Source organism: Streptopelia decaocto (assembly GCF_964273445.1).
Source record: "Streptopelia decaocto genome assembly, chromosome: 5".
In the NCBI taxonomy this organism is placed as follows: Eukaryota; Metazoa; Chordata; class Aves; order Columbiformes; family Columbidae; genus Streptopelia; species Streptopelia decaocto.
In genome coordinates, this window is record NC_138659.1 from 70262135 (window position 1) to 70276005 (window position 13871).

Genomic DNA, 13871 nt, shown 5'->3' on the forward strand with positions numbered 1-13871 from the left:
ACTCTTGTTGGTAAAAGCATCTTTACAGTCCATAGTTTATGGATTTAAAGAAATGAAAGAGTGAATCCATATTTTGGTGATGAATGGATAACATGTTTGAATACTGGTCTCATCTTCTTGAGCCATCCCATCATGGTAGTGTGTATGTCAAAAACAGGGCTACCCCACTGTCAAAAATAGTTCTTAACCTGCTAAACCAGGACCTGTAACACCAGAAACAGTATCTAAAGGAAGATATTTATTTATATAGCTTTGTGTGGTAGTTATAATACATGTAAATATACACACATGTATCATAGCTAGACATATGTGAAAGCTAACACACAGTTCTACTCGGTTTTGGATTTTCAGTGTTGAAAAATAAGTCAGTTTTGCTCAAGTTGGTACAGTTACGTCTTACAATACATCTACTTTCGTGTTTCTAGTGATGCGCTTGTGTATGTGGGTGAGTGTAGACTGAGTAAAAGTCATCGAGTGGTAAAAGTCATGGATCTTTGAGGATTTTCTTCAGACCTTTTTGTTGAAGCAGGGAAGGGTTCCCCCACACAGAACAGGAGGAGCCTCTTCAGGCATCAAGTATCAAAATTAATTTAGATTTAGATCTTCATAGAAGGAGCAGGTTGGGAAGCTGCACGGGAAGGCACGCAGATGGGTTTGGTGTTATATTCTGCTGGGGGAATCATGTTGTTATAGAAAGGCTGGTGATGGGTGGATCACTAGATGAGATCCTGTGGTCTCTTCTGGGCAATATTTAGAAAAGTGCTTTATTATCAATGCTGGCAGATCTTCTCAAGATCATCTTATCTACTGAGTTTAGAGACGATCAGGTGCGTGCATAGTCAGCATTTCCCCCTATTTTACCAGTTTGTGTTGGTCACGATTGAATAGTGTGATAACTTTCTCCGAAATCTGATCAGGAAATGTTAACTTTGACCAAACTGAATAACTTTCATCCTGCACATCTTGTCACCTCCCCGTTCCTCCTTTTTCCAGCTCCCTACAGACTGGCTTTTCTTTTATTTAAGTTGTCTGGGCTCTAACCAGCTCCTCATGAAACATCATTGTGAAAATCAGTATTTAGAGCAGAAAGAGTGAAGGGCAAAGTGATTCACCTGCCAGCACGTCTTCACCAGTGTCCCATGGTTAAAATACAATGAAGCCAACAACTTCAGTGTTATATTTTCAACAATGATCTTTTGGATGTGTCCTCCATTGCAACATTACTCTTAGTGATGACTGTTTGTGAAATGAGGAGAGGATAAAAAAGTGTCTTTCTGTTCCACCTAACTTCACATTTTTTGTCGTTACTCGTGAAGTGAAAGTTTTGCTTTATTACTGAAGAATTGAGATGTGCGTTGTTTAGAAAATGCTCCCTGCAGGTTCATCTTTCTCTAGCTCAAAGGCACTTTAAAGGAGGCTTTGCCTTATCTCACTAATGCATCTTGGAAAGTCATTTAGTGAGCAAATTGCCAGATAATTGCATTGGTGGTAATTGCATCTTAAATTGATCTGCTTTTGAGAAAGGTGCTGAAGATGAACTGTTCTTAATCACGGAATCAACATACTGGTTCTGTTCTATTAATTAGGATGCTATGAAATAGGCTTTTTTTTTTTTTTTTTAAGGAAGCGACTTGAGCCGATCTGGTTTGTTTTTTATTTTTAGTTAATGCCTTCAGTTGATTCCCCGAAAAAATCAAAGCTCTGTGTCTCTGTGTGTGAGAGGGGAAACAGTTCTTAGGATGTTGATGAAACGATTTTTTTCCGTAAAAGAAATGTTGAGGTAATCTCAGGATTTTGAGTAGCCTCACCAAAGCTTTCAACCCTGCTGTTCAGACATGGGGGGTTCATTTCATAGGATGTTTATTAGTTAATTTGCTCTTCTCCCACAACTAGTCTTTCTTTATAGTCGATCTGCTTGAACTGTGGACAAAAAAATCTCTTGGAAGGCAGTGTGCTTTGATTTTGTATGTTGTTGCGTTTTGGTTTTGTTTTGAAACACTGTTTTGCAGAGTAGCATTGACTTCATGTTGATATAAGTTGAGTTGCCATCAATTTTGTTGGTAATTAGACTTGTCTCTCTGCTCTCCAGCAAGCTTTTTATTATTTTTCCCCCCAGTTCTTTATGTAGCTTAGTTCTGTGAATATGGCCAAAAAGCTAAGACGGTGAGATAGGTGCAAAATCAGTTGGAGCCTGGAAATGAGTTACAATCCCTTTATTTAGTCTCATTTATTTTTCAGCAGTGGGGTTATGATTCTTTGGTGGCCTTTCAGGAAGGATATGTGGTTTGCTTGAGTGTGAAAGGAGAAGAATTTAGGGTATGACTTTTTTCTCCATCACTACAGTGTTCTCTATATAGGGTGTATATATACATCTATATATATATTATTTTTTGCTATTGAAAGGTGTTTCAGATGGGGAGAAGCCCTGTGCACCCCAGCAGTGCCTACTGCAGTTGAGGTATCTGGGATGGGAGCAAGCGGTTGTACCGGGAATGATGCACTTGGAACTACATGAGCAAATTATCCTCATTTCCTTCTCTCAATGGAAGAGTTGACTCAAATCTAGCAAAATCAGAGATATCCGTTGTTGGTTTTGCAGCTGCCAGAAAGATTTCTTGCCAAAAATTCCATTCAGGTCTTCCACCTAATGAAGCCTCAAGTTCTTCAGCATTCGAGACTTCATTAAGTTATCCTCTTCCTTTCTGAATTTTCCACAATTAGCAATTGCTATTAATGTCTAAAGAAAAAGACCATGTTGTTGTTACGTGAAACAAACAGTTGCACCAAGCACATGGCTGAACTCCTACCTCTCCTCTTCCCACCACCCTGCTCAAATGAGTGTGGGTTATTCCATCAGTTGCTGTGGCTTCCTAGAACATAATTTCCTTGCCTTTGTACATCTAATAGGCTTTAAATCAGCTTTGCTGTCTCATTGAGTGCTGCTCTTGGTCTTTCAAATGCCTGCAACAAGACAGGGATCCAGAGCCTGCTGAACTCTGGAAACAGAATATGGTTAAAATCACCCTGACTTAGGGATAGAAACCTGTTACTTTTTCCAGAGGTACCTGCTGTCTCACATTTGCGCATCTTCTTCAAACACAAAATTTCAGTCCTTTTGCCTTCTTGTGAGATGTTTCCCTACATGTATGAAAATATAAAATACGTAGAGGTGGGATTTTTGAATTGAAGGAGGAGATTGAGGGGAGCACGCTGACGGTGATGCTGAGGGATGAAGGAAGATTGCAGAAACAATGTTCTTGTGACTTCCCTTTCCATCCTCCCTAGTATTTATAAATAGGGTGTGATGTGGCTGAACACTGTATGTTGAATATTTTGTTTACCTGTACCACAAGTAGATTTTCTGCATTACTTCCTGGGGTAGGAATGCACAACCACATTCTCAGTAGCTGCTCTGTTGGAAAAACAAAAATAAAAGGAAAAGAAAAATAAGGAGAAGACCTCACTTTATTGTGACTTCATTGATCAGCCTGAATGTTTCCTTTTCCAGTCACAAGAGGAAAATGTTGATGTCTAACATGGCCAGAGCCTGTCGGGTTATTCCGTTGAATCCGTGGGATGAGCACTTACCACATGCTAAAGCCGCAAATGAAATATTCAGCGATCAGGTTTTCCATCACCGGGGTGGGACTGTGCAAGCACACGGAATTTATCGTATAAAAAAGCTCATTGTGTAAAGAAGCTGTTCCATTCTGAAAGAGTTTGACGGAAGGCAGCATCCAACCGGTCTGAAAACATGGATCCCGTGGGGCGGCGTTGGCTCTTGGGCAGCTCCGCATCAGATGGGAAGCAGGTAAATAAAGGGAAAATAGAAACAATCGGTCTGTTTAATGTCATTTAGCAAAGCCTGCCTGTATTTCTAGTGTGTTTACTGTAGATTGAATGGCTAAAAATAATTAAAATTACTTTTAGTAGCTTGTCCATCAGTGGATCTGAAATAATCTCTCCAGTAATGTTAAAAAATAACAATAAAAAATTAGGAGGAAGACTGTAGAATGGCAAAATATGATTTACTCAGGTGAAAGCAGTTGGAAATATAATTTGGAGGATCTCCTTCCTTAGTCTCTTGGGTCTGTGTTTTTTACCCTAAAATGTATATATCTGTGACTCATCTCTGTGAAGCTGCCACTATGACTTGGGCTTAAAAGTGCAGGTATATATATGTGCTTTGGGTGATTGTGGTTCAGAACGTATCGGGGGGAGAAAAAAACCTCAAACCAAGAGAATGTTCTCTGGACCATGAAATATGGAGAACTAGGAAGGTGTTTTAAATATTCACTGCTTGGAAAGATCCCTTGTTTTAGAGAAACTCATTTGTTACAATGTGGTAACCGATTACTCAAAATATAAGATGAAAATGCAAAACAAACAAAGGAATTAAAATATTAGTACCTGTATGTTTGTAAATTATACTGCGTTCGTACTGGAGGTTTTGGTGATACTATTTTAAACCTGTTTCTTCAGAAAGGGTTATTGAAGGAAGGAAGGTTGCCTGGTTTAGTTTCATATCCTCTGAAGCTAAAAGTATCATTTAAGTAATTTTTGGGTCCTTCTGTGTCTGACAGAAACATTAAGTGTTCATGTTTCTGTAGCCTAAGGGAATCTGAGCTCATCTGAAAGTTTTATAGTTGCCTTATTAAAAAGTTTCAGTTTAATTAGCTGTATCGTACTGGCGGTGTTATCTTTATTATGTTGGAAGAAGCAATGGAAGCGTATTGTGATGCATAAAAATCTGGCTTGATACTTCTAAAATTGCACTTCTGGTGAAAACTTTAGATTATTTTCCCTCTGAAAAGAAAACCCGTATTGTGCAATCAGCCTGGGGGTGGATGTATCTATATGCAGGTGCTTGGTTGTTCTGCAGGTAAGTGGAACGATGTGAGGAGTGAATTTTGCAATAACAAATTATTTCTGTAATATTCCCTGGTAAAAACCTGAGAGCTGCCATGCACATGCAAGCATCTAGGTTGGATTAGTGGTGTATATGCTGTGCTGGGGACCCATCGGTGTCCCCATAATCCTTTGGGGAGGGACAGGGATTCTGGGGAACCTCGTGGTGCCTTGGTTCACACTCATGATGTGAAATGCGCTTTTCACCTTTCCTTGTGTTTTCCCCCCAAAAACCGCCACTGCTTGTGTTTTACCCTGAGCGCGTAACGTGAAATAAGTGCCCTAAGTGTCACTGCAAGGCTGCCTGAAGCGCCGGGGAGTGTGTTTGCGCATCCTCCACGTGAGCCCGGGCTGGCAGCAGGTTCCCAACAGCACAACCAGATGGCTCGGGCAGACACGGAGCTCGCGCCAGCTGCCTTTTCTTAGAGGATGCCATAATAAACACTGGCACAGGGAAAATAATATATATATACACATGTCTAAGAAAATCTGCCCTTTCAGAAAACAACTGGTTTTACACTGAAAAGAGTTTTCCTACCTGGTTATTTTGGGGGATGCTGCTGGTTCTTGGCAGCACGGGCAGGACAGGCAGCACCAGGTTGTGGGTTCTGCTCTTGTCGTTGTGTTGGTGAAAATAGAGCTTGCAGGTTTGGAACTGAGTGTCTGGTATGAATACCACATTTTATCTTTTTTTTTTTTTTAATTTAATACACTTCTTTACTTCCAAAATAGGTCCAGGATACAGTTTCAGTCCAAAAAGCTACAACCCACATTTGACCAAGGGGTATTTTCCACCAGGTAATATTTTTGGGTGGAATAGGCCAGCGTCTCTAAACATGGTGGCCAAATCTACAACATTATCATGCGTTTCACTCCAAGGAGGTTCCAAAACGGGACCCTCTTCTGTATCTTCTACATGTGGTTCTTAGAGAAAACCACCAAGGGCTGGTAGGAAAACACTCTGCCTTTTTTTTTATCCCTGTCCTCAAAGAAAAATGTTTCTTTATGCAAAAATCCAGCTTGCAGAGTAAGGAGGATAAATAAATGCTTTTAGAAATCCTTGCAAAATTATGTTTTTGTGAGCTGTAACAAAATCTGCTGTAAATAACCCCAGCAGCACTCAAAACTCACTTGTGCTAAATATTTCCCAAGAGTATGCTTCTACATTATTGCTATTATTATGGTACTATTAATCGCATACGGTTCTTCTTCTGTTCCTTAGTAAGTGTGTTTGAGAGTAGCAATTATTTTTAATACCATGTCTTGAAAGAATTGATAAGAATTTGAATGCTAACTGGCTGGGGATGTTCATTGCTTTGCCAGGGATTTAAGCTGCACATACATTTTTATCAGCACTTAATGCCATCAGGAATTCTGGCGGTGATTTTAAAACGCATTCAGTAATAAAATATCAGTTTATTCCGCAGAAAGCGTGACAGTAAGTGCATACTGTTGTTGACACCAGCTGTCATTGGAAAGCAAATATTGTTTAGGTTGTTTATTTGTAGGCAGCAGGAGTGGTGACAGCAGCCTATAGGAAAATCAATGGCTGGATTTTCCATCAGGCGCTGCCTCTTGCCAAACCGCTACTCCTGAGTGAAGCTGCTTCAAATTAGCATACGTTTGTGCACTTCTTTGTTAATTAACATTGTCGATACCTGAGCAAAGGGAAAAAGTGACAGTGTATTAGTTGTGGATGGGACGAATGGCAGGTGTAGCGTCGGTGTTTCCTACACCTGCGTGTTGCAGATGTGGATATTGGGAGGATTTGTCTCCCTTACCATCAGCCTCCTGCTTTGGGGAAGACATCTCATTGTGTCTTGATTTATTTCTCATCGTATTTTCCAGTTACTGTACATCTGCCAGTGTCTCTTCATTCCTAGTGATGCTTTCAACCTTTATTGCTAGAGATTTATTGCTTGAAATCATCTGCTGATTAAATGCCACGTTGCTGTTTTTTGATTGAAGTCCAGCCCCTACCAACCTCTTTCTTGTCTCCTTCCCCTCGAAAAAAAAACAAGTTGTGAAGGGCTTACGAGGACTTTGTTCATGAATAAGCAATGCCGAACTGCAGCCTTTTGGCCCTGTCTGCTAATGGTGCTGTGGGGAATTCTTGTACAGGCTTTAATTGTTCTCCCAACTTGAGCTGAAAACTGACTCGAAGCCTCTGATGGGACGTGTTGTTTGTCCTTGGGAAGGCCCTACAGGAGCCACCAGCCTTCCTGTTGGTCGCAGAGTTGCCCAGTTTTCTGTGCTGGGCTTTTCCTCTGGCGCATTTTCCTGATTTTGCTTAAATATACACAATTACAACCATATCTGAGAAACCATCTGACATCCATCTGTTCCCATCCAGTGCAAGGTTTTCCTTCTTTTATCTTGTCTATGTGTGTTGGAAATGCATTTTTCTTCTTTATTTTACCCACTCCCTGCAAACCATATTTGAAACATGGGAAGCGGGGGTTTACTGCACTAGGGGCCAGGCAAACAGAGGGACTATAGCAAAACAAAGGGAAGAACTGTCATTAACTGTGGAAAACAAGTGCTTCTTGAAGTTAATTGTGCTATAAATGAACTTGTTGCACACATTCACATGAGTGAAAGCCAATAAGCTATTTGGTAATTGCAGCGAGGACAAGCCAGTCTCTAGATTCAGACTACTTCAGATTTTAGTTGTTCCTTTAGTCCTGAGCTTCCACTTTTGTCCCTTCCAGGTACTGGTGGGGAAATCCAGCAGCTCTTTTCTCCAGAAGGGTCACACTTGGTTGCATAGAGGGAAAATGTTGGGCTTTGAGCTCTTAGACTTATTCTGGTGGATATTTATTCCCATCACAAAATTGTAATGTTTCTTTCTCAAAGTGTTGCCTTTTGGAGGATTATTACTGGGTAGGTGTCAAGCAGGTCTGAGTTTTAGTTGAAATAACGAACCAGGGCTCATGATAAGCAGCTGAATGTTTCTTCTAACGAATTATCTCACGTCTGAACTGTAACATTGGGCTAAACATGAGGTAGCACACCTGGAGATGTGCTGTCTAGCAATCTACTGGGTTTTGTGCTGAACTGAGTGGCTACCAAACATCTGGACGAACAAAACCATTCTTGGCAATTTTCAGTGAGCGGTAGAATTGCTTTAAAATGCCTTTGAAAACTTGGCTGCCTGAGGTCAAGTGTTGTAGCCAAGAACTGCCTGGTTTGTGGGTCTCCATATGGTTCTGCCTCCTTGTGTGTCTCTTAAATGCACTAAATGAAGCAATTAGATTATGGGGGACAAGTGTACAATGAGAACGTTGTAAAGGCTGTAAAACTCTTCCTTAGCTTCTTTCTTTCTGGAAAGATATTCTGCTAATTTTGAGGAATCTTGTTAACTGGAGATGGGGATATGGTGGTGTTGATGTGAGCATAGATTGGAGCATCCCAAATGGGGAAGAGGTTGCTGAGACCATCTACAGACATGGGGGAACGTTGGGTTGACCTCCTTCTTTCCCCTCTGTTGTTGGCCTGGATTATACTCATCTCTATCATGATAACAGCAGTAAAAACCTCGGTGATGGTTTTCTGAGTGAACTTTTACAGTGAACTCTGCTCATCAGGAGAGTTTGATTTGAAGAGGGCTGCATGCTGCAGCTTCTTGGAGCCCCTTCAATCTACAGGTCAATGGTGAGGTGATGGAGAGGAAATTCAGTATTTTAACAGAAAATCTCGGGCACTTGGACTCTGATGGGGTCAGGGTATCAGGGCTAAAGCTCTCTCTAGCTGAAGACTATATTGTACCATCACTTATCACAGTACAATAATTTTTAAAGGACTTTACTGTTTTTCTCCACATAATGATCTTTCAAAATAGTTTGAGGTTGCTATATCAGTTAATAAACCCACACTGACTATAATCTGAAATGAATAGGAGCAAATGTCAGTCACCTCTGCTGGAAGGGAGCGAGAAAATGGCAGAAGCAGAAACTCACGGTTTCCCTTGTCAAGATGCAGCAATAATTGAATATAATGGACTGTGGTCCAAGATCTACAGCAAACTTTGGAGCTGGCAGGCAAGGCTGGGATGAAAAGGGGAATGTCATGCATGGAATAATGTACTGGGCTTGTTGAAAGGGTATAAACAAGGTCTGGAGTGAGCAGAATCATTCATTTTCATTTGCTCTTGGTCTATGGGGTCAGAAAAGACCTTGGTATTGTAAATTAGGGAATATTTACCTCTCAGGTGGTTATTCACGATGATGATCTTGTACAATGTCTGTCTCCTTCAGAAAAGCAGCTTTAATGTCCATGTGATGCTCGCTGATGTGGACACTTACTGTCAGTCTGTCCGTGCACAACTGCAATACAAAATAAATATTGCAGTTATTGCAAAACAGCTGTTTGGGCTTCGCTCTCTGGATCAGCGATATTTGAACATATGCTTGCTGTCAGCTTGGCTTACAGATGACAACCTTAGTGTTTCAAACAAACCGGCTGTTGTGGGTTCTGTGTGTCAAGGGGAGGTGTAGCAGCCCCGAGAGCCTGGTCTGCTGGGATCAGCAGTGACATTCTCGTTTCAGGGCTGGGGATTCCTTTTCCTTTAGCTTCTGTAGTATTTTCTCAATAACATTTGTTATACCCCATGATTAACCAGTATATACTTATATAATAGGTTCATATATACTTATATAATAGGTTCATGTATTACTTGTTATTTAATTATTTGCATTGCTGCTGGATTAGCTGATTTGCTGAGGAGAGGTTTTATACCCAAACCCAGTCGGGCGTCTGAGCATCGTGCTGACAGTGCTGGATGTGCAGAATAACCTAAATACACGGTTTTAGCCAGTTTCAGCTGAATTGATTTCACTGATTCTTAAAAAAAGTCAGTAATAAAAGGGAAAGAAGCAGCTTTCTTCCTTTTTACATTTTTTTTTTGTTTAAATTTTCAGTCCATCTGTTAAGCCTCCTCACATTTGTATTTGAAGGACATTATATGAAACAGTGCGGTTTGTTGTTATGTGGCAGATTGGTACAAGCGACACGTTGCTGCGAGGAACTGCACGTGCAATACAGTCCATTAAGAATATATAATCAGGTTAAAAATCACGAGATATTCTCCCAGGGACTTCACTGGTGTCGTACGACTTCTCATTATTATGAAAGGAAGAGAACAAATGAAATTAAAAAACTTGTTGGGGGCTTTTTTTGACTTGTAAATTTGTAAGTATGTCTTGGCACGCAATCATTTAAAGTTTGGCATCAGGAATTCTTGAAGTAAGTGCTTAGTCTGATATTTTTTTTTTTCCTTAATTTGATAAAACAATTTTCTATTGAAAAGGTGCGACTCTCGCTTGTAAACTAGTTTGTGTTTTATTTTCATTTTGGAATTTAGAGTCTGAAAGATGAATGATTTGTAAATAGTGGTTGGAAATGTATGTGTGTGTATATACAGGACATGAAATTCAGTTGCATGTGCAGGATGAGGAGAAGCCATTGGAACCTCATTATCTGTCACCCCCCAGAGATCCATCTTCTCCACACAGCAGCTGCTTCAGGAAAGGACAGACCTTGTATTTTGGGGACCTGGGGGGGTTGTGGAAGGGCTGCAGCCCTGTCCTCTGCAGAACAAGCTACTGGTGCGATGCCATGGAGGTTTGCAACCTGATTTGTAACCTGCAGTTGTTTGTACCCTGCTGTTCTCCCCAAATATTCTCATTTAAGACTGGATAAACCTGTCGGTAAATCAGACTGTGGTCTGCTCAGTTCTCGTTTCTCCTCCATGGGGGACAGAACATGTTTTGAGGGCACCAACCCCTGTTTTACTCTTCCAAAAGCAAAGGTGGTTGAACTAAATGATCATTGTAGGTCCTCTCCAACACAAATTCCTGTTTCCCTTTCCTACTCCTGTTTCCCTTTCCTACTCCTGTTTCCCTTTCCTACTCCTGTTTCCCTTTCCTACTCCTGTTTCCCTTTCCTACTCCTGTTTCCCTTTCCTACTCCTGTTTCCCTTTCCTACTCCTGTTTCCCTTTCCTACTCCTGTTTCCCTTTCCTACTCCTGTTTCCCTTTCCTACTCCTGTTTCCCTTTCCTACTCCTGTTTCCCTTTCCTACTCCTGTTTCCCTTTCCTACTCCTGTTTCCCTTTCCTACTCCTGTTTCCCTTTCCTACTCCTGTTTCCCTTTCCTACTCCTGTTTCCCTTTCCTACTCCTGTTTCCCTTTCCTACTCCTGTTTCCCTTTCCTACTCCTGTTTCCCTTTCCTACTCCTGTTTCCCTTTCCTACTCCTTGTCTTGGTGTGTTAGTGGGAAAGTAGAGAATGGGGCTTAGTTCCATCTCCTTTGAGGTTTAGGAAGATGTTCCTACTTGGAGCCTACATGAAGAAGCTGGAGACAAACCTCCAGTTAACCCATGCTGCAGGGACAGAGGTGTCTCCTTGGCACCATTTCACATGTCACCTGTAGCACCAGGTGGTTGGAGCTCCATGGCCCTACCATGGAAGCCCCAGCAGAAGACAATGGACAGGATAAGGAATCTGTTCTTCCAACCAAGGGCTCCTCTCCCCACTTTGTATTAATTCCATGGCCAGGTGGGAAGCTACAGAAACCCATCGCGGCTTTACTGCAGCATCGCCATGGCAACCAGCAAAAATAAGAGCCCCTTCTGGGAAAAGGAGAGATTTCGAATTTTCTTGCAGCCAAGAATTATTATTAGTGTCTGATTGCGGCACTAGCGCATCCTTGGTTCAGAATTTCTCCTCAACAAAAACAAATGGTGATGGATATTTCTGTAATGCTCAGACGGTACTCGCAAGCCTGTGCTGTTGGTTCATGAGAATAAGTGGGGTTAAGCCAAAAATATAGAAGCAATACTGCATTAATTGCATATATAAAGCTACCAAGTGCAAGATTAAAAATGAAAAGAAATAAATCCGCTACAGTCCTCGTTTCTGTGTGTAGCCCCCATGAAATATGTGTAGGTACATGTATAAGGCTGAGTATAAAATCAGAACACCTTGATTCTGTAAATGACATTCAAGGTCTAGTGTTTCAGTTTTGTTTTAAGACATTGGAGGTAGCCATGCGTCCAGTCATTTTCTGAAGGCTGGAACCCTGGTTAATATTGGGTTTCTTTGCCAGTCCGTTTGCTGTAGTTCTTTATACACAAATCTCTGAAATTGTTGGTTTTCTTTTAATCAGGAAGTTACTAAATTACTCGAAGTATTTAACAAGACTCAAAAACATGTAAATAAAAATGGGGCATTTGATAATGACAAAAACAGTGTGCTATTGAGTCAGAGCTTATTTTGCATAGAATTACTGTTTCACGTCCTCTTTCCCTAAGAAACTGAACTATGTAAGAAAATACCATATGATAGTACATATGGCATTTTAATAACACCTATTTTACACAGCTTCTGCTCAGCCTAAATGATAAATGTGGAATGTAACATTTTAAAGACGTCTTAGCACTTCTAATGAAAAGTCAGGTTAACTTGGCAAGCTAAACCATGCTTTTAATTTTATATATTTTTTTAAATTTTATTTTAGTTCTTCTTTGAGCAGAAGGGTGAACCCTCTGGAGTGTATTTTAACTGATAAAAGTTGATTTTATTCTAGTTTCTAATGTTGTTGTGGGGAAATACAGGTCTCCCAATACCAGTACCCACTGGTCTGGATGGTTGGAGTTTTGCGTTTATCTTCTGACTTTACAGGAACTATTGATACGTTTTGGTTTGAAAGCCTAAATCCCTGTGTTTTTAGGGACTTAAAGGTGCTGAAAATTACCCAGTGAAATTTTCCAGAGTATCAAGGCACTAGATTTCAGATTTAAGATATGGCATTTTTAGCCCTCCACAAATATACCCAATTTGAAGACCTGAGGTGATGCCTCACACGTGTGATATTTAGAAGTAAATAGGAACTGCTTTTAAATGATAGGTATTGAACCCTGTGAGTTTACCTGTGGGAAAACTACTTTTCTCATAGACACATTAGACTTTGAGGGAACTTGCTGAAATATTTTTAGCCCTCTACATAATTTGGGAAGTCCTGCTTCACCTGTACTGTATACAAAGAGTTTCTAAGATTTACTGTGAATTCAAGGAGTTAACGAGCAACCATTACTCAAAAAAACATACTAGTTTTCATAAGTGTAATCTTAGCATTAGGTTATTTTCAAGAAATATATTTGGTCCATTAAATCCATCCTTCCTAAGGTGGAGTTGGCAATAAAGACCTGACCCTTGCCCCTTTCCTCCCATTATTAACATTTGAAGTCTGTGATGTTTTTCCTCTGTTTATATGTGGGAAAATAGTGACAGTGAGACCGATCAGCTCCATGCGGCATTTCCTTCCTGAGAAGGTAGATTTTTGTTTTCCTGTATGTGTAGATAGGACAAGTATTGAATATACATAGTTTTTTAACAGGTTTTAATGATAAAAACTATTATTACTACTGTGATATTAAAACCAAGGATTAAGTTGCCTTCATTGCAAAGTAAACAGTCACTTAAAACAAATATTGGTAATGAAAGAATATTTAAAAATACAGAATTAGAAGTTGTCAGGTTTCATAAAACAGTGGTTTGACTAAATTATACATAATTTGTGGATCTCCTGCTCAGCTGCAGATGTTCTGCCTTGGGTGTTACTTGGGCAGGTAATTCAGAAGGAAACAAAACCTTGTCCTATTTTAATCGAAAGTCAATGTGGTTCAGCTCTGCCCAGTGTTCCCGTTTGCAGTCCGGTCTAGTTCCCTGTCATTAACAGGTGGAGAAGAATTTCTGGCCACACTTATAAAAAGAAATTGGTTTTTGATTACTATAATCTTGGGTTGTTCTGCATTTGAACAAGCGAGTCTCCCAGGGCACTTTACAGGTATGTTAGCGGTAGATATTAGACTTTGCTCAAGTATTTGAAGTTACATCTTTTTCAAAGAACTGTTCCCAAGTTAGCGTCAAAACAAAACATTTTCAGATGATCGTGAACATTTCT

The 13871-nt window shown here is 40.3% G+C and overlaps 1 protein-coding gene across 3 annotated transcripts in view; it reads left to right on the forward strand.

The window, feature by feature from the left end:
- The window catches only part of PTPRE (protein tyrosine phosphatase receptor type E), a 98597-nt gene that overhangs the window by 25589 nt on the left and 59137 nt on the right, over nucleotides 1-13871 (forward strand). Inside the window, exon 1 of one of the 3 annotated variants that reach the window (XM_082053257.1) lies at nucleotides 3725-3811. The exons of the other annotated variants lie outside the window; for them this stretch is intronic. Within the exon in view, the coding sequence (XP_081909383.1) occupies nucleotides 3801-3811 (11 nt within the window). The 5' untranslated portion in view covers nucleotides 3725-3800. Of the gene's footprint in view, nucleotides 1-3724; nucleotides 3812-13871 lie in introns of those variants that run through there. 3 annotated transcript variants of the gene reach the window in all.